General features: G+C 40.6%; 1 protein-coding gene across 2 annotated transcripts in view; it reads left to right on the top strand.

Moving 5' to 3' along the window:
• chst11 (carbohydrate (chondroitin 4) sulfotransferase 11) overlaps positions 1-27758 on the top strand; it is an 88999-nt gene that overhangs the window by 52127 nt on the left and 9114 nt on the right. For both annotated transcript variants that reach the window (XM_010736908.3, XM_010736907.3), the window contains exon 2: positions 8774-8859. In XM_010736908.3, coding sequence (XP_010735210.1) covers positions 8774-8859 — 86 coding nt within the window. The remainder of the gene's footprint in view (positions 1-8773; positions 8860-27758) is intronic.

Genomic DNA, 27758 nt, shown 5'->3' with positions numbered 1-27758 from the left:
GGTTTATGATATCATCAAACTGTGGTATATTGTTGCAGCCAGCCACACACACAGTAGCTGTCAGTCAAAACTTGTGGGATTATAAGGATACAGACTGATGATAACTCTGAGAAGAAGTTGAAGTGAAGTTAAGAATAATATCTGATCTCTGTCCTCCTGACTCCGACTCTGAGCCTTGAGGTGAGGGCTGTCGCAGCTCTAATTGCTTGTGTATTATCATCATGTTAGTAATCATCATTAAGAGGATTAGACACAGCCAATCATCACTGGAGACTTGACTGGTTGTACACACACACACACATACACACACACACACACACACACACAGACACAAAATAACTTCTCCAAGTTCTTATTGAGCTTTGTTTAATGAAGTTGTGGCAACATAAGCTAATTACCTGGTATCTCCACTTCTCTGCTCCACTTGCATTGTTCATTCAAATCCCAATTAGGCTGCAGCACTCAAGTTTTGTGTAGGATGATAACAACCCTACACACACATACACACAGCCACAAAAAAGTGGTGTACGTCAATGTTTAAATCAAATGTGTGTGTGTGTGTGTTGGCTGCCCAGTGTGATAAGTGGATCTTTCCATCCTCTCCCACTGTGAAGGTAAGATTAGTGACAAATTAATCCTCCTCTGGTGGCCCATAATCCCTCACTGTGAGATGGCAGCAGATGTTGTGCGTGATTGCGGGCCCGTACTGAGCATGTGCAGGAGCGTGCATGCTGTTTATCAGGCGCCTTGTGTGTAATCAAACGCTGAGATAATATAATGCAGTGCTAGTTTTACATTAGGTAACGTTAAGGCTTGACTGTTGAGTTGAATCAACAAGTGACAAAATAACAGACATTATGAGATTCATTAAATTGGTGTGTACTGCACCATGAGCTGTTTTATTTACTCTGTCCAACATGTTTGTCTAAGTATACTATGTCAAATGTCACAGCCTGCATTTATCAAACAGTAAAACCAAATATTCAGCATTTTTACTCACAAACTGCATTAATTTTTTTTGGCCACTAGGAGGCAGCAGAACAGGCTGCAAACACAAAACAGACATATTATCACATCATATTACTTCTTCACTTGTATTTTCGTTGGCTCTTGTGTAGGATTTAGTGGCATCTTGTGGTGTAGTTGCGGATGCAACCCCTTAGTTTCACTCTTTCCTTCCTCATGTGAAAGGCCCTATCTCAAGCAAGCCTTTGGTTTGTCCGTTCCGGTCTGCTGTAGATATAAAATGCTAGTTTTAAGGTAAAAAAACATATTTTCAGGAGATTACGCACTAATGAAAACATAGTTATGAATATTATGTTCCATTTCTTCCATATTCTGTAAATAGAGCCCCTTAAATCTGACGCAGAGGACCTTTAAGGCAATTCCCCAGAGGTTAATAAATGCAGGTGATAAAATGTGATGACTGCAGTCCAGCCTTCTGTATAGAAAGAAAAGGACACAAAAGCTAAGTCAATGAAAAGGAGAGACAGTCAGGTGCAGTATAGCACATGCCTAATTCTGAGCTCTCTGATGTGTTCTGCTCAGGACATTACCACGTCAGATTCCAGTCTTGTTAAACTTGGCAGAGGCAGCTTTGGGTGGTGTTTTCTTTGTGATGTCACCGTTTTGTCCTTTCAAAGGAACAAAGACATTTTGTTGGATGTTTTAAGTGGATTGTGAAATCCGTCTCTTTCTGAGCTTCTTTGGCTTCATTTAGAGGAGCTGTGCTTCAGGAAGCAGCGTGGGAGAATTGTTTTGCAGGGACACAGTTTGAGTGTTCTCTCTGGTTCTTAGATGATGACAGAGAGCTCTGATTGTTACATTGAGGCAGAAGCTTCCCTGCTTCTCTCAGCCTGCTTTTAAAAGGACCAATAAACCTGAAATCGAAGTGTTTTGGAGCATTTTCTGCAGCAGGTGATGGTGACAGGGAGGAGGAGGAAAGGCGGAGGCTGTCAGTGTGACAGTATCCCCGCTCTGTCTGACGAAAGTATGAAAGCTGCATAGTGTGTGTGCTGCGTTTCTGTGGTGTGTGTGTGTCTATGTGGATGTTTGCAGAGCACACAGAGAGCGTCTCTTACCTCCAGGGTACATACTGACAGGGCTGCTGGTGTTCAGGCTGGCAGGAGCTCCACTCAGAGCATTACAGATGGGGGAGGAGAAGGAGGGGAGCAGGGCAGAGGGAGAGGATAGTAAATGGAGTTCTTTAAAGTTATGGCTCAATAACTCAGAGGGCAATCAAGGGCTTGCAGCAAATTTAGTCCACTTTGAAAGGCTGGATTGAAATGTGGTGTCAATGAAACTTCCTTCTCATTGTGTGGACAGACACTCTCAAATGTAAATTCACTGTAGGTGTCACACTGATCTCCCGACAGCACCAACGTTTACTAAAGGTTGATCGATTCTTCAATTTCGCCAATGGCTGCACAGCCTCCGCCAGTGTTGCAGGGACATACTGCAGCGATCGGTACCTGATAAACACACATGTGGCTGCATCACACACACAAGTGGACTCAGGGAATATCTAAGTCAGCGTTTTAAACCAAACTGGTTGCTACTACCCACCAGTGGCAGAGTCTTAATCCATCCTGACAGTGATGGTGAATTAGGTTGCCAACCGCTGGCAACAAGCCTAAAAGTTTATAATTCCATTCACCCATTCTACACAATCGGATTATTCTCTAACTCCATCCTCTAACTCAATGACTCACCATCAAACCACCAGGCTCCCAGGCCGGTCATTCCCTGGAGCCGACAGCAGTGCACAGGAGGTAAAACTCAGGAAATTAGGAGATTCACTTGTTTATTAGATGCCGGGGGCATCACACAGGTTTCTATTATCATTTAATTTAGCCATTTTTGCTGGTTCCTGGAATCTCAGAGTGTTTTGTTGAGATATGGTTCATTGTTAGTTGAACACTGACTGTATAATACACTGCAGTGGCCTTTAAATTCATGTGTTTTGTGCTTCTTGTTGTCTGCTGGTGTCTGATTGTTAGTGCTCACCATTTTTTGCATTGTAATCTGCTGATTAATGTTATATATCTGTCAAAATCAGATGTTGGCTCCAGAAAAAGTACAGGGTATAGTTCTGTATGTTAAATGTACAGCTCCAGTTAACTGATTGAAAAATATGTGCATATTAATTTTGTGTGTTTGGTTGATATGTTTTTGATCTTGTTGCATTCTCTGACTGTCAACGGGAAAAGCTTAAAATATCTTGGAAAGTGAATTTTTCCAGACTCAGGAGTTTTGAGACTTTAAAGGGGGCAGGTAGGTTTGGGGCCACGTTTGTTCAGTTGCCAGCCGTGGTGGTTGCTGGTTGTTTGTCCGACCTTAACTTTACCTTGGCTTACTCCCTTTTCCCAAATTTGGGACTTAGTGGCTCCAGAAATGTTCTCCTGAAGTAAAAAGCCTGTTAATTTAACACTCCAGTTTCTCCTCCAAAGACACAAATTCTTGCATTATTGAATCACTGATAACTCTGCTGGCCTTCAAATAAAAATATGTACATTTTTACAAGATTGAGGGTCATTTCAAAGCTCACAGCACTGCACCAGCCTCATATTTATTGTAAGACTTGAGCCTATGAGCACATCATTATGAGTTTGTGTTTGTGTGTGCGTGCTTTGCAGTAGCGGACAGTCAATACCTGTCAGCACTGAGGAAATGAAAAGGTTCTGCTTTCCCATGACCTTACCTGATTCCAGACCCGTGGAATCCAGCCAGCCCGTGCAGGTGAGAGGATGGTAAAATGTAGCGGTTTCCATGGTTATGGCTCATTTCCTACCAACCAGGTGTTGGCGGGGGACTATGAGTGACCTTATGTTCCCGTTGACTGGGTGGACGTACACTGGTTACATACCAAGCTCTGAAAGCTGTTTTTTAGCTTCATCGTATGAGTCCCAGTTCACTGTGTGTGTGCGTGTGTGTGTGTGTGTGTGTGTGTGTGTGTGTGTGTGTGTGTGTGTGTGTGGGATGAACAATCAGTTGAAGTTAGCAGACAGTACAGAGACTGGATTACTGACAGATTAATCCACTCAGCGCCTGTGTTTGTGTGTGTTTGTGTACATACCTGAGGGCATCAGAGCAGACCAGAGCACAGAGATAAGGCCTTTGTGGATGGTTTTAAATTACTCTTATGTCAGTGTGTGTGTGTGTGTGTGTGTGTGTGCGTGTGTGTGTGTGAAGCAGGGTTATGAACAATGTGAGGACAAGATGAGCTTTTCTCTTTTCCCACACAGAAATTGGTTTCACTTTGAGATGAGTTGAGAACACCACAGGTTGGTCACTTCCAATTGAACCGTTGGATGATCTTTGACCTTCACAGGCAGCCAACTAAAGCCGCTGCTTTGGAAACTGAATGTTCGTTAAATGAATGTTTCACAGTAAACACGAACGGCTGAGATTCAAAAAGCTAGCTGCTAATGCATTATCCTATATTATAAATACATACTCCATATATTTTATGTTACATATATTTTGTCAGAGCTTTAGGTCCAGTGTTTCAAACTGAGCCTTTGATAAAACATAGAAATGTTCTGAATGCTTCCAGCACTTCACAATAAAAGCTTTTCACTCGTTTTGGACTGACACACAGTGTGGTACATATTCAGCATTCTCTATATAATGCAGTTCAGGTTGATGCACTAACTACTCAAGACAACATGATATATATTATTGATGTATAGCTGGTACTGTATAGCAGGGTGAAATGACTACACTACATGGTTTCCAGTTTTTAGCAGCACAACCAGAGCTGGAAACCTTTATAACAGGTTAATATCTTTAAACTAATAGCTTTATTAATAGTTAGTAAATGATTTAGTATACTTTGTTGTTGTTTAACTTATAAGCCATAAAGTATTAGAAAGTTATCAGTTCATTCTCCTCCAGCACGATGTAGCAGCTTCATTAGTTCGCTAGAAAGACCTTTCCAAGGGACCATTTGAAGTTTACCACCAGTAAAAGTGCATCTTCTACTTAAAAATAAAGCAATTAGTGACAACTTATAAATCTTTGAATGCATTATTAAAATGGTGCAATTATTTCTTTAACTAAATGGCATACTATCTGATTAATATGTCGCTTATATGCTATTTATATGATCCACGGCTGATTTATGTGTAGCGCTATTTTCAGCAGGAAGAAACAACATTAGAGTACCCGTGTGGTTCAACCTCCACAGTGTGGATGTGAAAGTGCTGTATAGTAATTAAACCCCAGTGTAACTTGCTAGCTGTAAACTGTAAATCAACAAACTTACCCACAATTCTTTGCATTGTAATCAATTGAAATAATGCAACTCTACAAGCTCTCCTAGACATGTTGTGTGTAGATTATTTAGAATATCTGACATACATTTAATCGTTTTGCACATTTATTACAAGTGAGAGATGCTACAGCTTTGTTCAGTCTACACCAAGACCTGAACCTAACTTGACCGTCCCCTGTAGGAAGGACAGCAGACTGGAAGTATTGAATCTTTTGCTTCACACTCAGCAAAGACAAGATTTCAATTTGATTTACTTTGGCATCCAGGCTCACTGGTGGCTAGCACATAAATACTGTATCACCACGACTCTGTGACCCGTCAGTGCTGCACAATCACACACAGTTACTCACACAGCGGGCTTGAATCCTCATTACCTTGAGCTACACCTCAAGTCTGTGTCCACACATCAGTAATCACTGCTGCTCTGCTGATTCAGCCCGCTGGGAGTGGGAATGTCTGTGCGCAGTCGTTGTGTCTGTGCTTTTTTGTGTAAGCAAGCCTAAAAAGCAAATATTCCATGATTGCATTATTGCAACAAAACGCTGTCGTCCTCTGAGAAAACAGTAATTGCCTGTTTACATCGTCCACAGTGGGATGGAGTGTTGAAGTGCTTTATTAAGCCAGAACCAGCTTTAGCCCGAGGGTTATCAATCACACCTTTTACGTGTGTGTGTGTGTGTGTGTGTGTGATTAATCATGCATGTACAGGAGTGTGTGTGTGTGTGTGATTTTGAGTGTGTAAAGGCATTTCTGCCTCTCTCTATCCTTCCTCTGTGTTTGAAGGTCATGGCTGTCTGTTGGGGCTCGTTAAGCTAACAAGCGCTCAGCTTTCTCCCCAGGGCTTCGTCAATGGATCTTGTTTGGGCCATTGGAAGGATTACAGTTCACACACAGGGATTCTGGGTGTTTCTGTGGTCAGTGCCAACCTTAGCACACACTCCATTCTTCAATATTTAACCAGTTTTTTTTTTTTTAATCAGCAGCCTGCAGAGAAATGTGTGTCCTTGTCTTTGCTTTGATGTTTGTCTGACATGTGAGATGAGAGTAGACTTGTTGATGTTACTCGTTCACTGCAGCACCAAAGAAAATACGATTTAAATGCCAAAAATACTGACAGTAGCAGTCGACGTCCTCATTATGCTGAAACATTTTCAAAAAAGTTTGGTATTAAGCCTAAACCGTAATGGATCGTAATCTAACCGGTTCAAGACTGTCAAAACTGATCCAACACCACTGAAATCAAAAATCATGTTTCTAAGGATTTAAAGTATGCCCACATGTTTGTGTTTTTCTGGGTGTCCTCTGATCTGACTGACTGATCTGCTAAAAGCTGATCTGTGGTGTAACACAGCAGCTGGGCTTATGCCCTAGAATACAGAAGTTCTACAGTCAGTGCCGTAGAAAAAGGCTGTCTGACAGCATGGTAAAGCGGTGAAAATATTGTAAATATCATGTACACTTAAACAGATAGTGTTTTTTTTTTAAGGTGGATCTCTTAAGCGGCTAGAGTACGTTTGTTCTGCTGACCCTGTTAACAGCAGTGCAGAGCTCTGCCTCTGTCCTGCTGTCTGCTTCTCCAAACCGGAGGTGCGCTGACCAACACCCACTGTAGATAACACACTGACTGTGGATAAGTACCTCTTACAACTCTACTTCAAAATTTTCTGAATCATCCTGTTAAATCTTTTAGACATCAGATACAAAGATGTAAAAATGATAGTTTAGTCATTTAGTAGGTGGACATGATTGTTGTGGAAGTTGTGATGACAGTACCCTGCTGCTCCAGAATTACCATGGGTGCTGTAGTTATTTTTGTATTCTAACAAATGATTTGTTATTTATCTTTACTATTAAAATCTCTAAGGCTTCAGCTTCTGCGTTGTGGTGGATCGATAGATTGATGGAAAATAAACTCTAGAAGACATTCTCTTTTTCAGAAATATTGATAAAAGAAATGTTGGATAAGAGTTTGTGTTCAATTACTGAAGCTAATGGATGATGTGAGGGCTCTCAATAATCAGTAGAATCATAAAGTACTGGCAAATCATTACAAAATCTGGGACCCTTCACATCATGAAGGGCTACATTTTGCTTGAGAATCCTCTCCACACTGCAAGAAATACATTTCTGTTGGTGGCTTAAAAAATAAATGAATTACCAAATACCAAGCACATGGCATCAGAGTCCCAAATGGAAAAGTGAAGTCCAAGGTGAAATTAATTCTTTTGTCCGACCACCATGCAGAACCCGAAGATACATTTTATTATGATGTAATACAGAGAGAAGTCCTCACATTTGAGCGGCTGGAATCCCCTGTGGATTTGTCATTTGACATTTTATTTAATCAAATCTGTCATTTAATTATTTCCTGTTCAGCTGCTAATGAAGTTATTGAGTAATTGCTTCTGAACTGCTCAAAAGAGTCAGGTTACCAATTAAAATATATTAAAGTGCACATCATCAAGTATCAACAAGCTTAATTAGTTGATCTCGTTGTTGTTTAATCCTGGAGGTTAACTGATGGAGGTGAACTGTATAGAAAGTGTGAATGTTCTCATCGTTCGTTCTCATGGCAATAACACACGATCATCTATGAACATGAGGCACGTGGAATAAATTGCCATTAAGTCCTTGGCTTTCTCATTAGTTGCTTCATTGCTTCATTTTCTCTCCTGTCGATCCTGTGCCGTCCTTCAGCGCTTTTCCATCCACAGTAATTGAAGAGAGTGTGTTGACGGGGGCGGAGTATTGCACTGGCTGCTCCCACTGAGCTTCTGCCAGCAGCTACTGCTCTGTATCGAGTTGTGTAAAGAGCTGAGATCCAGCCAAACAAACACTGAACTGTGGCTTCGCCCTTGGCATATAGTCACTGCTCTCATTATTTATCCCAGTAGCTTTCCACCTCTTTCTTGCAGCCGTTGGTCATTTAAAGCGATGGCTACCAAAGTGGTGTCCATTAGGAGATGGCTGGGGAGGACCACAGCTAAACAAGGAGTAGTTAGATTTCACATCAGTCGCAGGATTACAGGTCCTCTGATCATCCAGCATGAGTGAAAGATGTCCAAAAAAGTGTAAATCTTGAGAGACAGATGTTGGCAGGTATGTCCAACATTCTGGATACCTTTGGAAACTATGCATGTCCAAAAGAATCACAACTCCTAAACAGTTTTGCTCCTTTCAAGCAACTGCTAAAAGAAGAAATAACACCTTCCTCACTTACAGTCAGCAGTAGCTCAGCCTCTAGAGAATTGGCTTGGGAACCGGAAGGTGGCTGCTTTAGGTCACTGAATGGAGTATGGGCTGGCACCAAACCCCTAACTGTGGGGCGCTGCTATGTGGTGGCCGATCACTCCATCATCTCCCTACATTTGCATAAGTCCTGTGTGTTTGTGTGAGTGTAAAGAAATAAAAAAAAAGAATTTTTGTTTTTCTGTTCCGATTGGGTTTGAAAGTTCCTTAGTTCTCAGTGGTATCTCCTTCTCCTCTCTGTTTTTTCAGTCATGCGGAGGAATCCCTTCGTGGTGGACGGCTGCTGTAGGAAAGGGTCCCGCAACGCCCTGCAGGAGCTCTATAACCCCACACAGGTAGGAGGCTAACTGCTCTTTTATTATGTATCTCTCTGTCTATCTTTCTTGACCCTCATCTTTCCCCATGTGTACTCTCCTTTGACCCAGCTGTCAGTCTGATCCAACAAGGCCTCCTGAGATGTGAGCCTAGCCTTTAGTGTTTTTTTGTTGGACGCCTGCCTGTGTGCAAACCTGCTTTCTGATTTCCAAGTTTTTAAACGTGGATTGTTGCTCCAGTCTTCACTAACTATGACGTGTGCATCAATTTCTTAATGTCATCCTGGAAGTGACAGCAATCTTGCACATTGGCTGCCCCTTTGAAAACTCCAGGGGACAGCATTAGCATAATGGCCATCCATCTTCCATCCTGTAGTCAGGGAACTTTACAGGCCCGAGGCGACAACGCCGTCTTCAGTCAGGTCAGAATGAGAACAGACAACAAGGGGCGAAAAAAGTACAAGGACAAGGTTTCGCTGTCAAGCAACTTACCTCTCTCAAGGACGGAGAGGAAAGAACAAACGACTAAAATAAAGTGTTCCTGCATCAGCAGGTAGTATTCCTCACTTGTTTCCATGAATAGCAGGACTGTTAATGCTCTGTCGGTGTCTGTTCCAGTCAGCAGAGCCTCAGTTCATTCAGTATTTCACAACTTAGCTAAATGTAAAGAGCTTTCCGAGACGGGAGCCATCTGAGAAGATGACATTGCTATAACTACACAATTGCCTGAATGAAATTAGAGTATATTATGGGTTGTAGTTTTAATGACTTCTCTGTTTTATTGGGCTACAGTGAGGATGGTGCAAAGGTCTTAGTCTGCTGAGTTAGAAGGACACCCATTGCTACTGCTAAGCATTAAAGCCACAGCATATTAACAATTTAAGATGTCCAGATTAGAGGGAAAGTGCCTCATAAACACTTTAAATAAAGTTTAATATAAGTATTTGATTTCTTCCAAGTCTTAAAAACTTAAAACAACTGTATTGGTTTCAAACAATTAAGCCAATTAACTACAAATCTTGCGTTACTGCTGACGACTTTCCACAGTATATGATACGTTTCAAGATGATTCGCTACCCTCCAGGCAGTCATTAGTTTTAAGGGGAAAAATCTGATTTTTGGCAGCCAAATCAGTTTCACTGTGGCTGCCAAAAAGTATTGCTTTCATGAGCTACATTTTAAGGAAATCTAATTTTCAAGACACAAGAGCAAATGGTGTAAAAAGGATAATCTTTACTGAGTCATTGCTAACCTCAAAGCCAACATGTGTAGAATGTCTTTGTCATTACAGCTTTCTGTCAAGTTTTTCTGATGACTGATGAGTTTTTGTTTTAGAAAGAATTAGACTATTCTCTATGAAAACTGGCAGTTTTAGTGTATTTGTTCTCAGGACTTGGAGGTGGTGGTATACTGGCATGTATTGCTATTGGCCACATTTATTCCCGTGGGTTTCTCAGAACGAAACAAACAAAATCAAAAATTTGCACTCAACAAACAAAACAGTAAGCACGCCTGTAATAATGCCTCATTTACCAGGAAAACCGTGGGTGTGTTCACCATTTTCCCTTCTAAATAAATATGACTACGTGGGGTAATGTTTTCTCACATCTGACTGCTTGTATTTGTTGGCCTGTTGGACCAGTCTTGCAATGTTGTTGCATCTCAGCGCTGTTGTGAGAAAACTATGAGCTTTTGAGCTAAGAAAATAAAACCTTACTTGCAATGAACTGTAAAAAAATGATGCTCTTCAAGTGTCCTTGAACGCATCGATGAAACATGTTACCAAAACAGTCCCCGCTTGCAATGATAATGTAATTTCTGACAAAAAAGCAAAGCGACTTCATGGTAACTGTGATGGATTACCAATCTCAAGCGAATGAAGTGAAACCAATGGCTTCCTTGAAGGTAGGAAATCAATTCTACAACTTAAAGGTTGGCAAGGATAAAAAATTATACACAATGTGTAGTTTATGGGCCACATCATGCAAAACCATGTATTCCCTAAATGGACATTTTGAATCGTTGTAAAGGGAAGCTGTTTTATTTGCAGGAGCTGAATTTAAAGCTTTTATCAGGGATTGTGTTGTGTTTGAGGAATGTGTTGTAGCTGAAGAGAAGAGCGAGACAAGAGGACGGGTGGAGGCGATGCTATCATCCTGATGGATTGGATAGTTTCTGCTCCTCTTCAGTTTTCCAATCACTGTCCTCTTCACTATCACTATCTGTCTGTCTGCCTCTTTCTTGTGCAGCTAACCCCGGCCTGTCTCCCCACACCTCCAGCCCTCCTTTATTCCCTCTGCTCTGCCTCTTCTGTCCTCTGCTGTCTCAAGCTTTCCACCTTTCTCACTTTTTTTCCATTCACCTGTTTTTCTCTTTCGGCCATTTATCACCTCAAAGTAGTTTTCTGGACAGCTAAGAATAGAACAGGTGCACGTGGACTCACCATAGGTCACTTTTCCGTGGCAGATTTTTCCACACGTTCTCACTCATGTGAAGTCGCATTGATATATTTCTGTGTGCACAGCTAGAGTAAACTTAAGCAGGGTGCTTGGAGTCAGTGGTCAAGACATAGCTGTTGCTCTGTGCGTTTGTGTTTACGTGTTCCTGTAGCGAGAGAACTTTCATTCGTCCAACATGAGCCAGGTGCAGTGACTGTGTGTGCCACTTCCAAAGTCTTGACATCACGGTGAGGTTGCCATTTTTAGTCCCATCGTATCTGTACACAGACGAAAACCAAAACCTGTGTATCTGGCAACCTGCACTATAGCTGGAGACTGGACAGATAGACTGTTGTTTCGGCAAGAAACCTAATTCGCCGAAAAGAAAGAAAAAGCTCCTTCCACTTAAAGGTCAGAAAATGTGAGTGTTTATTGGGACTTGAGCCATGCTGAACCCGCACGTACAAATAAACTTAATTAGCATAAACAACTTCATGACGCATTCTAATCAGAATACAATAATATATTGGGCATGTTATGGTAATTCATACAGTTTTGCCACATCTGTAGGAAAAAGGTTAAAAGAACACCTTCAAAAAAGTAAGCAGAACTCAACCCTGCAGATCCACCTGTCTAATTTGCATATGGAGACTCTGAAACCCCACTGGGCTCGTCTCTGTCACGTCGCAGCTGCAACACTGTTTTGGTCCGTCCTGCAACTTCAAACCCCACCGGAGCGTTACAGAAGCGGAGCATTTAGCCTGCCAGACATTTGGTCCTCTCCTGGTTTATGTTCTTCTAAACATGCTTCTACATGTGTAAACATGCTACGTAGTTAATTTGTTTCTCTTTTGTCTGTTTTTACGACCAGCAATTTGCACAGGGTATTTTATTTTGAAAATTCCCTTTCCTGTTTCTGTGTCTGGCTTCCGGCCAGCTTGAGGTGCATTGTGTAAATTGATGCAGGTGGCTTGCGGCGTCCGTCAAAAATAGAGCAGCCACGTTTTCCTGCGGAGCCTAGTGGAGGCCCGCTTCTGGGGCACTTCTGAACTGCTGCGGCACCGTGGCGCACATGCAATGCGCCACGTCTGAAATTTGGAGGTTAGATGTTTTTTTTGTATGCCAAGTTCAAAATTTGATGATATTCACAGCTGGATTTTTTAGATAGATAGATGGGAAAAGACTCCTGACATAGTGTGTCCATTTCCAGGCCAGGGACCTGTATTTGTGACCAGATGGGAGCAGTGTCAAGAATGTGTTGAGGGGTGACAGGCAGAAAGAGGAAGGACAATAGAGGAAGGTTGGACTGTACTTTTATAGAGAAACAAAGTGCAACAATTATGAAGGTCAGTGGTGTGCTGGTCAAAGTTCAGTTTATTGTCAAGAGTAAGTCAGGGGTATTTGAAAACATTCATATCCAGTCATAAATAAAACTTCTATTCTGTCTGGGTTGCTGTCTGTTTGTGGTTTCTTCATAAACAACAAACCCCACACCGAATAAATTTGGAGAAAATAAAAACAGTTTTGGACTCAAGTCTTAAATTCAAGGCTTAACTTACCGCTTGTCAAACCCTGAAGCTACAGTATGCAGGGAGCAACAAAGTGTCTTTGAGGCCTCAAAAGCTCACAGAGATCCTCGTCTGTGCTATTTTTACTTTAAATGTGTTTGCACTGCATTACAGTAAACCTGAACACTCCATCCTTGGAGCTTACACTAATTTAATCCAAATTCAAATTCAGAATGAGCTGATTTGCCAAATGAAATAAAACTCCAGAGGGAACAATTTCATGTGGCCACACACACTCAGATATCATCTAAATACACGAACACTAATAATCTTTCCTCCTCATGGAATTTTTTTTTTTTCTTCCCAGCAGTAATCACAGGCTGGCTCACAGAGGCATGTAGACACCATTATTACCAAGCCAGATCCTGGCTCACTGTTAAACGCTGATTCAGAGATCAAAACGGAGGCTGGTGAAAAGGATGTGCACATGGGCACTGGATTTGAATCAGGGCCGGATGACTCAAAGCTAACATGAGGACTAATGGAGTGTTACTGTAATGGAAGTATGTGCTCATAGTCTGTGTGTATGTCTGATGGATTTTATCCGAGTTTCAGACGATCCGATGAAAAGATCAATAAAAGGGGACACTTCTGCTGCACAATGCCATCCATTCACATGCCGCCTTCACAGAGACTGACGCTATAAAAAATGAACACGGCAAAAAGCAACATGTTGCAACAAATCAAAAGGGTTTTTTTAATCGACTGAAGTGCCTTCAGTTTATTTCTAACGTGATGACTGCACACCGTGGGAGCTCTTAAACTTTAAACTTCACACAGCAGGTTAGAATTTTGCTCTTAGGTAGGTAATATTTATCGGTTTAATATTATCCATGATAGGCTACCATTCATACCAATCAATGTTTAATTACCTGCAACACCAGCAGTGTAACAGACGAGCGCAGCAAATCAGGGCAAAAACATAAAAACATCAAGTGAAAGTGGTCTGTAGGTTGTGCAACGTTCTTATGAATGATGATGAATGATCTTAAAGTGTACTGAAAATCTATAACACTCATAGATAATATTTATTTATTTACAGCAGATTTCAATCTGGATGATCAGATGATAAACTCTGGCTTTAAACTCAACACACCTCATTAACCCATTAATCTCACTTCGTGGTACACCTGTCTAGACCTATTTATTCATACTGCTCCTCCAAAACTTCCTGAATTTGAAGTCCTGATTGAACAGTTATGGTTGGAAATGATTTAAATAATTGTGCAGGCTCTGAAAATTCATCATGTTGTGCAGAGAGGTCATTTTAGAGTGTCAAAGTAAATGTATTCAGTGAAGGGAGGAAAGTGTCTGCGCTGTCTGTGCCACTAGATAATACCTGTATGGATTGTTTCACCAGCTGCAGATATCCTGCTAACCCCACAATCCCTTCACTTTAGTCGAGTGTGTGTGCATGTGTGTGTGTGTGTGTTTTCTCACGCTTCCTCCTTCACCCTCCCTGGAATTGGCACCCTGGGCCAGATTATGCACAGCGGCAGGGACTGGCACGGACTTGAAAGAAACGTCGCACCTTTCACCCACAGCAAAGAAGGCAAGCAGCTGCCTGAGCGCTGCTCAGTTGTAAAAGCATCAGAGCAGAGCACAGCTCGACGCTGTGGGGACGGGCTTAAGATATACGTGTGTGTGCATGTGTGTGTGTGTGTGTGTGTGTGTGGGAAGCTAGATAAGTCACTCTGGATTTGAAGACAAAGGGTATTAGAGGAGGAGGCTTTCGTCTTTTTGTGTCTGTCCATCTCTGGAGGCTGAATCTGAACAGGGCTGAAGAATGGAGGTGAAAGGAGAGAGACAAAGGGATTTAGAGGAGATGAGCACTCTCAGAAGATAAACTGTGGAGACAGTACAGTACAGAAGGCCACAGAGAACACAGGATAAATAAGATTTTTAGTTTCCTGAAAATTGTTTCATGATCTTGACAGTTCAAATCCAGCTCAGTTCTCTTTCCTGAGAAGACAGGAGCTCATTGTTCTCGAAACCATTTCTCACTCAAATACCGCAAATACCCAGATTTGTATAAACGATTTAAAATTGGTTTGAATTGTTTTTCTGCTGGATTTCATGTCCTCTCTTCGTTTCTTCTGCTGCGAGAGGAACTGCAATCCTCAGCTGAGAAAATGCTTCTGGCATGAAACGTGAAGAGAAAATGAAGAAAGTAATTAAGCAGCAGCAGCATCGCTCAAAGTGCAAGTAATCTCAAAGTGGTGCCACCATCATGGCAAAAAATGTCCTAACAAAATAAAAGTCGCATTGAGATCAGTTTAAAGAACATAATCATATGCAAGAGCAAACGCCTGCACACATCCCAGTGTGGCATCATAACATCTCGCTCAGTACATTTGTAGTTTGGATTTAGACTCTTAATAACACAAGAAAAGAAATCATACTGGTGAGCAGGACTTCATCTATTTTATTTTTAGTATTTAAAATCGGAATCCACTGATTTTGTTGATGAAGTTTTAATTTCTGTAGGCAGCACTTTTTTTTTTTGTCTGATCAGCCATGCAGCCAAACTCTGAAAACTACTGCAGGGCCTTTACACAGAAGTGGGTGGTAAAAGGAAAACTTAATTCTAAAAGTCTGAAAGTTTGCAGAGGAGAGGCGAGCCCTCAGTTCTGTCCGATTACATAATTACTTTAATCTCTCATAGACACATGCATAATTCAACACTGTGTAGCAGTCATCTGATCATCTACAATCTATAATATCATTCAAAGACTCAGAGAAGTCTGTGACCTTCACTTCTTCAGGCAGCTCTGCATTAAAAACCAACATGATAGACATGATGTAGAAAAGATATCACTACATATATTACACTGGGGAACACTACTATTACTATTACACTACATATATTACACTGATCTCAGTTTTTCTCTATCACGTCAAGTTTTTGAACTATAGGATCCCAGTTTTCTTAAAAAAATATGAAAAATACTGTACTTAACAGATATGTGCTTGTTTTATACAAAATTTCAAACATTGACATACAATGAAATATGAAAGAAAAACAGGCATGACTGCACTGATGTTTGCCCTCTGACTTGGAATGGTGAAACTACCACAAATGTGGCAAAACGAGTCACGGTTGTTTCGGCATTTACGACGAGAAGTAGCAGGAGCAGACACAAACAAGTTGCCACGTAGCTGTAGATGAGTCTAATCGTAATCAGCTGGCAAGTCTTACTACAGCTAATCAGTGGAATTTTGCTTATCTGGAGGGTAAGCTGTCGAGAAAAAACTTGACGTGCTAGAAAAAAAATGACTGCAATTTTGGAATCAGCATGCCAATTTTAGTTTTAATCAGCATAAAAATCCAACTCAACAGTTTTTTAAATAGTTCCCCTAGTGTTATTGCACTAAATTACCTAGCCAGTAGGCAGCCGTTGTATCTACTGGCAAGCGTTTTGATTGTGAAATATCTTGCTTTATCAATCACTGTCAGTGTTAGTTTGGCTGTGTGCTGGACCAGATCCTGATACCATCAGAGGTATCAGAGCATCTGAGTTCTGTTTCGTCATAGCGAGTTAGTGGACTACTTTGCTTTTATACGTTAACTAGCTGAACCATCGTTAATTTAGTGTCACCAGTTAACTTAATAATAAACTTGAATTGATTAAGCAAGTTGAAGAGAAACTCAGAAATACACTTTACTTGACAAACAAGAAAAGACATTTTCCCTGCAGACCCTTTGCTCAGCGTGATCACTGCACATAACTCAAACATTTCTTTGAGCCCACATTCAGTTCCAGTTTATGATTATTAAGTACAGCTAGCAAAAACTATTACCGTTCTGCACAAATCCTCCCTTCATGAAGGCTACAGTCTTCAGTTTTTGCTGTGGTATAGAGGCGATGATTTAACTGATCATTTCTGGAGGCTGACAATAAGTCAAAACTTGCACCATAATTATATATCCAGTGTGTCAAATCCAAATCTTAAGTTATGTATTTGTGCTGAGCAACAGAAAAACAATACATCACTAACCTCGTGTTGTTTTTTTTTTGTACCAGCTTGCTTTGAAATGAAGTGACATCACAGAACATGACTTCTGGGTAATGGCCTTCAAAGCTAAAAGAGTCACACTCATTCTCGCTGCCATTTGAAGGAACCAATCTGTGAACAGATTTTAAAAGTACAGTTGCCGTGTGAAAAAAAGAAATCCATTACACTTTTTACCCCCTTTTTACTGCGTTCTTTCCTCTGATTTTGCTCCCTGGGGGGTAAAACACACTATGCAGAGAGAAAAAAGGGTAAAGTGCTCATGAAAGGAAAGAGAAACTTTGATGGCTCTGAGGGAAAGTCAGAGCAGTTTGTCATTATCTTGTCTGTGGTGCTATAATTATACCCCCACTTTTCTCTTTGAGATACACTGACACACACATATACACACTTAGAGACACACTTGTGTCTACACAAGTGGTTCTACATGCACACATGCATACAAAGTATGTGTTTTTTTCAGATATGCAAGTACACACACGTTGCACGTACAGTAAACACATATTACCACATACTGTACAGTGTGCAGCTGCAACATTTAGGGCAAGTTCTTCTTCTACTGTCCTGCTGTTCACAGCACCACTTAAGCGTAACGGGTCAGACTGAAAGAAAAGGCACTGTAAATGTTTATCATTGGTTCGGTGGTGCATTCACAGGCGGGCTAACTTTCCCCTGGGAAGCAGGCATGTCTCCGAGCTCAGGTTACAGGTTTAATGTTACCGTGGGACAGAGAGAGTCAGGCTTACCCAGGTGTCACATACCCTGGAGATTTACCCTGAGGTGACCACAGCGGAGTTCATTCACCTCACCTCATCCTGTGTTTACATGTTTATGTGTTTATAGTTCAGCGTCAGCTGTTCAAACCGGTCATTGTGTTTTGTTTTGTATCAAAGTTGCATTATGATGAATTTTGTGGTTGTACAGCTGCGAGAGATGGATGGTTTTCAAAATGCTTTTTTACAAGCGATCAATCCAGAGGCCAGAGTGTTGGAAAATCTGATCCAGGAATTCAAAACAGTCCCTGCTCACAACTGCAGCATTGCACAATAACTCAATGAAACTAAAGGTGGTGACATTTCTGCAAATAGATTTTCAGTCTTCAGAAATGTACTTAAAATTGTTTTAGATGAATTGGAGAAAAAACTTCTCTTTGTATTATAGTCTCAGTTTTCTTTCATCATGTACTGCAGGATTGTTTAGGCTGCTACATACTGTATCCATCATATCTGATCAAATGACTTAATTCAGAATTCATGCATCTTATGAATTTTTGTATATATTTTGCTTTGCATTCTTGTGCAGATAAACTAAACTAAAACCAAACAGAAGTAATTATTGGACTAAATTATGCTATATTCTTGTATGATCCTTAAGGTTACGAAAGCAGGATGTTCAATCAACCCTATAAGCAGAAAACAATACCACAGTATTCATTCACTCAGTGATTGTTTTTGTGGACTTCTTTCTAGTAGTGTTATTATATGCAGACTTTTATATAGTATTTATTTATAGAGTATAACACCTGTGTGGATATTCATCGTCTCAGCAGAGAAAATAAAGAGAGGACAGGAGAGTTCAGCTCGCAGTAAAACCACAAGACCACGAGTCAACAGCTGCAAAGTTCCTCCATCCAAATCTAGCTCAGTATTTTGTGAAGCAGTTCATTTTAAAAAGAAGAAGAAGAAATGAGCACAAACTCGGTCATGATTTGAGACTGTGAAATTAGTTTTAAGAAAGCAGAAGATTAAAACAGTTTGTGAGTAAACACGAAAATAAGCTGACGCAGAATCAAAATGGTCAAAATTAAGTTGTTTCAGAGAGAGAGAATGAAATATGTGGAACATGCTGCCTGCCAATAAATAAGTTGTCAAATTATGATACTTTAAAATGTCTTAATTAGCTAAAGAAATCATGCTTCACCATAAATTATAAGCTTTCATTAGACCCCATGATCAGTTATTAGTAATGGCCATTACTGCTTCCAGCAATCAGCTCCAAAAATCATGATCAGACCATCAAGTATTCATCCAAGCCATAGTATAAATAATGTTTCTTTTGCCATGACATCACCAATTATACCCATACAGCCAATGTTCAGAAAGCACAAGCTTCTTCACATGTTAATTATCCCATAATAGTGAACCAGATTGATGCATTTAAGAAGCAAGACCTGCACCGGCTACTGCCATCTGGATAAATACAGCAGTTAACGATTGAGACTGCATTGTGCAGAGCCAGTCTTTCAGTTCGAGCCTTGATCCAGCACAACAAATAAAATATATTTATTACATGAACAATTATCAGGAGACAGAGAGAGACGTCATCGCCATCTGCACAGCTATAACACAACTGAATGGCGTGTAAACAACTGTGGGATTAGTGAGAAAGTCAAAGGAGAAGAGCTGATGTAAGTTTATATGTAATGTGGGTAATTAGTGTTGGGGTTTAATGGTTAGGGTTAAGGAAAGATGGTATTTCATGGGTTTCACTGATTCATATCAGCTCAGAAAGCCTTCTGCTCTGAACGCTCCTCTGGCCTTTGAACATGAGAAGAGCCAATTTCAGTAGTGTTCAACCATAAGGCATACAGGCCCAAGACTGTACTAGTTTTGATCATAGCAATACATAAAAGGGGCACTAAGAGTAATATCTGGGCTTTAGCTTTCATTTCCTTCTTTCATCTCCCTCCTGTGAGTCCTCCAACTTTATGGCAGTACAATACTAAATCACTGAAATGCTGCTTTCAACCGATTTCACTACTTAGTCAGACTCTACCAGTTTAGTTCTTTAAAGGCAAGACTGAAGTGATTGATCAACAATATTAAACTCTAATATTTAGTCCTGTTAATTCTAAATGAAACATTTTACATTAAAAAGAAAACCCAGCATTCAGCACTTCTTCTCAGAGTGATATCCTTGTCAAGGTGGAAAAGACCATCCCGGGGCACTAAAAACTCCCCATTAAAACCTCCGCTAGTAAATTTTTAAAGATGGTCTGTTAACAGTACCTTTAGGCATCTGTAGCCTTGAGGTTTCACTGCAGCTTTTACAGACAACCGTCCCTGAAGTGCTGAAGGTAAAACAATACACACTCCCATCATATGTTTGGTAGGCAACACTGTCTCACTTATATCTGACTTTGGCTACAATGGAAATATTGGGATTATTGAAATATTTTGTGATTATTATTGGCAATAATTACTACTGAGAAGGAAACAGCAATGCCGCAAATGCCATCACATTTTTACATAGTAAAAGAGGCAGATGCAGCGGTGGTAGCTGCTTCAATCTTTGCTACATTTTTGATTTACTTTTTGCCTCCATCACTGAAGATCATGACAAAGGTGCTCTCATCACTATTGGAAAAGGAAGCACAGGGATTAAGTGTAGTTGACCTTGATACATTCACTGCCGTGGGCATCTTCCAACAACTCTGCCAAATCGGTTGGATGAAACCCCACCACAATCGCTGCGATCAGAGAGGCAGGAGCTGAGCTAACCCAGCTTGTACCTCAGGTTATTCCACTGTCCAGCCTACTTTTTGGCTGATGTCCAGTTGCAGGAAAATAAAATAGATGAAATAAGATTCAGTCTAACTCAGCAACATGAAATCAGAAACTATTGTGCCCACATCTTTAGAGACCTGGTTCATTATAACATCCAGGATCAAACTATTGCACTTGACCTAAGAACACAACACTGTGGTAAGATGAGAAGAAACCTGCTGACAGTGTATATGAGTAAAGCTGCTGGGCTAAAAACATGTGCCAATTAGCTTATTACTGACATTTTTAATATGTACCTAAAACATCTCCAATGTCTGCTCTGTGGCACCCCATTCTGATGAAGTGCTTTGACAAACGGGTTGCCCAGCACATCAAAGGCAACATCCCAGCCAGCCTGTACCCTCAACAGTTTGCATTCAGAACCAACAGGTCCTCATCTGCCCTCCACACCACACTGATGTTTGTTCATTTCAGCTCAGTATTCAACAAAATCATTCCCATGAAACTGGCAAACTTGGCAATATTGGGATTCCTCACAAACAAACAGACACTTCAGACTGGCAGTCACATCTCCTCCACTAGTCTCGGCAATGGAGTACCTCAGGGCTGTTCACACTGTACACCCATGACTGCATTCCGTGCCATGAAAAGACCTTTGTTGAAATTGAAGCTGGCACCACCAGCATCATGAGATGGATTTCAATCAGTGATTACTTCATATCGTGAGAAACAGTCTTGCAGGCAACAACTTGCTGCCCATGTCAACAAAACCAAAGAGATGATTGTTGAATTGATAAGATGAAGAGATAGGATGTAGAGAAAAGACACACAGCCCTGTTTACATCAGTGGAGACGACTTAGGGAGAGGAACAGTTAAGGTTCCTGGGAATCAGCATCACAAAGAATCTTTCTTAAGAAAAGTCAAAATTCCAAGTTCCTGTTAACTTTTATAGAGGAAGCATTAGAAAGCATCCCGACTGGAAACATCACAAAATGCTGTACAGCTCAAGACTCTGGAGGGTTCTGCAGCGGTTAATTAAAATCACTCAGAACATCACTGCAAAGCATCAACAACGCATCAGTGAGGTGAGGTGCGTGCACAGATCTGTGAGACTCCTCGATTCATCCTCTGCACTCAAGCATAAGTAATTACTTTTGTGACTTATAATTCTTCCATTTATATCATTTTGTTCTGTGACCAGCATAAAGAGACTACAAATTGTACAACAAATTGCATTTCATTTTACAACCCCGTGTTCCAGAACAATAAATAAATGAACCTTGTACCTTGTATTGTGTATGTCTGCGTGTGTTTACATGTTTGTTTGGCTTCGTTGACCTCGGTGCAGTTTATCCCCCGGCATACACACTGTGTCCATTCACGGCCTCCCTGCAGTGCCCTTACATAACATGCATCAGCTCAAAAATCATGAATCAGTAGATTCACTGCTTTAAAGGATGCTATTTTTTGCTGTTTTTTTAAAAAAAATTGGGGTTGTCTCAAGGTTGGAGAAGCGGTCTTGTGACTGCAAGGTAGATGGTTTCAATCCCAGCAGCCTCTTGCACAAGCTAAGTGTAAATGAAAACATAAATTGGTTTAAATGAAGCCAGTTCAATAACTTAATTAAACTAAATTATACCTTCCCTGAGATGTTGGAAGTCATTAATGAAACACTGAAATGGTTTATGGAAGAAGGAAATAATGTGCAGTGAATAGACATTAAGGACAATGTTAACTTCTATCACCACTTGTCAGAAACACACATACATGTTTAGCTTGTACAGTTCTTGTTAAGCAGTAGGCAGAAAACTGAAAAGCAACCTTAAAAGTGAGGTATGCAGATGCAGTAGCTGTTCTTTGGAACACACGAGGGCACAGCATTGATTTTCATGATGCATTCACTCAAAATGGGAATTGTTGCTTGCACTGCTCGATTGTCTGTGACAGAAATGTTGGAAGATACTGGTACAGTTTAACCTCATGAATGTGGTATAGTTTGAAACATGCTAAGGCCACGTTCAGACAGGATTGCAGCAAAAACACAGGTTTTTCCATTCATTTGAGTGGGGGTTCATCCTCTAAATGCCATTAGATAGATAGATAGATAGATAGATAGATAGATAGATAGATAGATAGTAAGTCTCTCCTATATAATCTGAATGCTGCCCTAGATGAAGTTTGTATTTTGTTTTCTGTTGTTGTTGCTCTGGTTTTTAATAAAAGTTGTGCAAATTATTACCTTGAGTTGCCTTAAACACATTTCTCCCCTCAGACGTCTGTGGTTGTACTGAGCTTTTTCCAGGTATGAGTGTGTGGAGCTGCATGAATATGAAGCAGGGCATTCCAAAGAATGAGAAAAGAGCATGTGTTCTCAGTCATTTCCCCAGATAAATAAAGGTAAAGAAACATTTCCTCAGGTCTTTTCCGTGTCGCAGTGGGTGCGAGTGGTCAAGGGGCTGGCATGTCCCCCTATGCTGGTCCAACTTCTCATAAATGACATTATGGAAAGTTAATTTGACGCCGGCCCCAGTGGAAAGGATGAATCCGCCTCATAAACTGTCAGCATTGTCAAAGTTTTATGGAAGGGCCTTGCCTTGTTGCCTTTTACAGAGACTCAGATGAAGCATTACGCACTTGAAAATCAGGTGTGTGTGTGTGTGTGTGTGTGTGTGTGTGTGTGTGTGTGTGTGTGTGTGTGTGTGTGTGTGTGTGTGTGTGTGTTTGGTACAGTTGTGGTACACTGGCAGCTTTATTCCTGCTCTATGAATGCCAGTCTGTAAGCAGAGAGGGTCAGAGAGACAGACTGTCTTTAGTGCTCAGTGTGTGTGTGTGTGTGTGTGTGTGAGATAGATAGAGATAGAGAGAGAGAGAGTGAGAGAGAGAGGAGCTTTGATGAATGCTATTGATCTTTGTTTAGTTGACTTCACAGCTAGCAAGAATGGAGAGAAAGTGATGCGCAAACAGAAGGATCAGGTTTTAGGAGACAAAATGGAGGAGAGAAGAAAGCATGCCTCCAACATCACAACATTACCAGCCTGGAGTGAGGGGAATTACTTCTGCAGCACTTTGCTTTCACCTACACTTTGGACATTAGGGGCGTGAATTCACTAATTGTCTCAGACGAGTGATTTTCAAATCATCCAGAGACAGAGGAGTGTAAATACCTAGGAAGCAGCACCAGCATATAAACAGGGCTGCACAATTAATTGAGGATATATCTAAATAGCAGTATTGGCTGCTGCGGTGTTTAAATTGCAGTAAGTTTTTAAAAAAATGTTTCAGGCATTTTCATTAAACTAAAAGTGTTCTGATGACTCTCTGAACTACAAATCACATTGCATTAGCATCTAATTTTCTCCCCAACAGTATTTAAAACATATTTCTCAAGTTCTGAGGAATAAATTATCAACAGAAAGCTGTTTTCATATGTATGCTAATTCAAAGTGTGAATGTAACACACTTGGAGATAGCTCAATATGACTTTTAGTCGCTTTTAGTCTTGGAGCCATTATTCTTAGTTGTCATCATTTCAACATATTCTGTATTGTGATTTCACAATGGCCACATTAATCTGGGTAAATATTTGCTATTGACCCTCTTTGCCCACCACAAACTTCTTTCAGTGTGCACCCTGTATCCATTAAAACTACACTGTAGAGTTTCTTTTTCCTTCTTTCTTTTTTTGCATCTAACACATGCATTGAAGGCATTTCATAAAATATTTGTAAGTACTAGTTTAACTAGTTAAGTAACCCATTAGCTTGAGGGAAGAGTTCCTATTTCAAACTTATGTAATGTTTCCAGTAGCAAGCTATTTCTTTTCCTTTTCCACTGAGTAATGGGGTAGCACAACCAAACATTACATTGCTAGGTGTTATATTTTTTTCTATTGAAGGAGAAAAACAAGAATAAATTGGTGTTCAGACTGAAAACAGCAGGGGGGCTGCATGGGTGGAGGCGTGTTGCTTCAGGCAACAGTGAGAGATGATATTTGATACAGAGAGTCCAGATGGAGTAACAGATTCATGCATTTTCAAGATTTATCAGATGCCAAAAACACTGCAAAGGATTGTGCAATTTTTCATGCCAACAACTATTTAATCTTTTATTGTGACGACTGCAAGAACAGCCGGAGTATAGCTTTGAAATCACAAAGTAATCCACCTGGAACGTGTGCTCGCATGTGTTTGATTGTTCATTGCTTGATGCCGTTGTGTTGCAGCAAAAGTGGAGCCAGGTTCAACTTTTCCACCCAATGACCCTGTGCTGTTTTGCCAAAGCCCTTTGTGTTGGCACCCCTGTGTGCAAAACATGGCTGCTCTCATTCAAATGAATTAGAGAGCCATGTTTTCCATGCAGAGCTATAGTCAGTTCTAATGCAGCCTTAGTCATAAACCAAAATATTAGTCAGTCATTCTGAAATTTTATGACAATCCAATCAAAATGTCAATGTTGTGGTGGCACAGGAGAAACAGTCCAGTGATCATTGACGTCTTTGGAATTCACCATCTGGGGAACATGAATATCTGTACAAAATGTTTAATCTGTTTGTTTCGATTTTTCTGACCTGGATCAAAGGGGACCAGCTGACTAACAGAGAGGCCAACATTGCCATAGCTAGTAAAAAGTTTGAAACTGACTGCTGACTAAGTAGAGCGGGCTGGTTTAAAGGTCCAGTGTGTAGAATTTATTCAATTTCCTCAATTAATTGTGCAGCCCTGTTTATATGCTGGTGCTGCTTTCTAGGTATTTACACTCCTCTGTCTCTGGATGATTTAAAAATGTCTGGAAACAGGCCCACATAGAAAGAAAATCACTTTTAGTCTAGTGGTGTAATCAGGACCTGAAGCTGACCTGTCACTGGATGAACTTCAGTACATCAGAAGCTTGTAATGTAGCTGGCTACTTTTAGCATGTAGTTTAACTTCGTCTAGTGAAGAGTAGCTTGGATCTCTACTAGCTACACTTTCAAAATAACTCTTATTCCAACCAGCAACTAGTCAGTTAGTGGAAGAACATGAAAGCTTTGGACAGAATGTGTATTGCATCACATGTCATGTTTGTGCATATGCATACAATCCATTGCTAGCACTATTTATGGTCACAAAATCTACAGGGTTCCTTTAAGTACAGTGACTAGTATTAGAAACGGTGTTCCCAAAACAGTGTCAGTACCAGACTATATGTTATGGCCTCATTACTTTGTAATCCAAGATACACTTCAGTTGATATTGTATTTTCATGGTTCTATTTCCCCAACAATTTTGCAAAAAATGAAATGACCATCCTTCCTTTTCTAATCTCCTGCTGGCTCCCTTTCTCTATCTTCTTTTCTCTGCAACCATCAGCAGTTCAGGAGGAAGCGTCTACCACACTGATGCTGATTCTCAGATCATTTTTCAAACACATAACAACTTTCAGTGAGAATAATACCGCCGTGGCAAGGAAATTAAGACTTGAAATATGGAAACAGAATCCCCATAATCCCCTGTCATCACTTTCTCGCACTTTTTAACAACACGTGTGCCGAGAAAAGAAAAGAACGTTGTCATGAATGTAGAATGGGCTCGTCTTGAGCTACTCCCGACATCTGGAGATAAGAAAATAGAGATTTTTCTATTTGCATACACAGTGCTGATAATGGCTTTTTGTGGCGATATTAGGTTTAAATGCATGCGTAAGGGGTTTCTGTCCCCCTCCACCACTTTGTATTTCCTCCCACTTTTGATTAGGCAGTTTTCCAGAGCACATGCATGCAGGTACAAACAGAGAGTGCAATATCACACACGCACTCAACTTCTCATTTTAATGTATATATAGCGTCTGTAATGCTAAGTGATTCATCATGTAGAGCAGCTGCACAGAAAAACTGCTGAGTTGAAGGTTGGAGGCCCTTCTGGGATTTTGACCAATCGGAAGAAATCAAACTAAATTGACCATATCATGTGAAGCTGCTAACTAGTTTCAGAGCTGTGGTTTTATGACTTCAGCTAGCACTTATCCGATGCTGACCCACTAGTTCATGTCCACGGGGGATTAAAGGGGGTAATGTGCAAGCAAATCACAAGAAACGCTATCTGCTCTCCCATGGGAATGGCTTGACATGGCCAGAGGTCAGCGCTCTTCATCACGGCTTCCTCTCAGACTGTATCGACATTATCGCCTCTCTCATCTCCTCCTCCGCTTTCTCCCTCTCATGCTCACCCTTTCATCGAAACTGCACAAGAGACTTGACTGAGCTGGTTGACGAGGAGATAAAATGGCAGAAAGTAATCTTGTGGAAAGAAGAGAGATAAAGAGGGGAACAATGAGGCAAAGCAGGAGATGACAAGATTTCCTCCCTTGTCTCCTTCTCCCATGTTAATTACAGCATATGTCCTCCTCTGGGATGAAGGGCTGCACACTCACTGCAACATTTGTGTGAATCATAGCTTGATGTCTGAGCAGATAGAAAAAGGAAAAGATTTTCATCAACAAAGAGCTGCTATTTGCTGTGTGCTGTTATGCCTTAGCGGGCTTTGATGGTGAATACAGAGAAGTGGAGAGCAGACAAAGTGAAAAGAAGTGGGAGGGGTGCAAAATAAAGCCTTCTTCCTGAACAGAAATGTCAAAAATCCATCATGTTTTGTCAATTTACACTTTCCTCAAAACACTTTAAAGGGCTGCTTGTTGTGACGGATGGGCCAGGTCTGAAAAAGCAATAGAGAAGGTAACAAGATGGAGATGGGAAATCAGGATTTGCATAAAGTTCTGAGGACAAACTTCTAAGAAAATAATCTGTTATGAGAAATCATTAACAATTGGAAAGAGATTATATAACCAAGATATTAATAAGATATGAGATATTATCATATTGAAATAAGATATTGTTTTAGGCACAATTTATGTGAACAAGATCTGGATGGTGTTATTTAGGAAGTTGTTTTTTGTGGAAAGATTCACTTGTTGTGCACGCAAGTTATTATCTTGTTGGCAGAAGATTCATACTGTGCGTGGTGCCAAAGAGTGACATTTTTCTGAGAAGAATTATATGCTGTGCACACACGCTGTTATCTTGTGGGAAGAAGATAAACATGTTGTCCGCATAAAGCTTTGTCTGGTGGTGCAAAGATCCATACGTGATCCATAGGAGTCTGCAGAATTGTGGAGTAAAATCAATCCAGACTGTTAGATATACTCAACAATATAAATTGTGTCACTTTTCTATTTTTGGATCAATTTTAGGGCAGTTTGCAGACTATGCAGCGCTTATTTAATGAATATAACAATAAATGATGCTTTATAACACACACAGAAACACAGAACAAACACACTTTTTCAAAACAAAAAGATGAATCATTTCTAACATAGCGAGATGCCTCTAGTATCTTTAAATATTAATGAGAGTGTTTTT

Source organism: Larimichthys crocea, chromosome XX (assembly GCF_000972845.2).
Source record: "Larimichthys crocea isolate SSNF chromosome XX, L_crocea_2.0, whole genome shotgun sequence".
NCBI lineage: Eukaryota > Metazoa > Chordata > Actinopteri > Sciaenidae > Larimichthys > Larimichthys crocea.
This window is presented reverse-complemented; position numbering and strand designations above follow the sequence as displayed.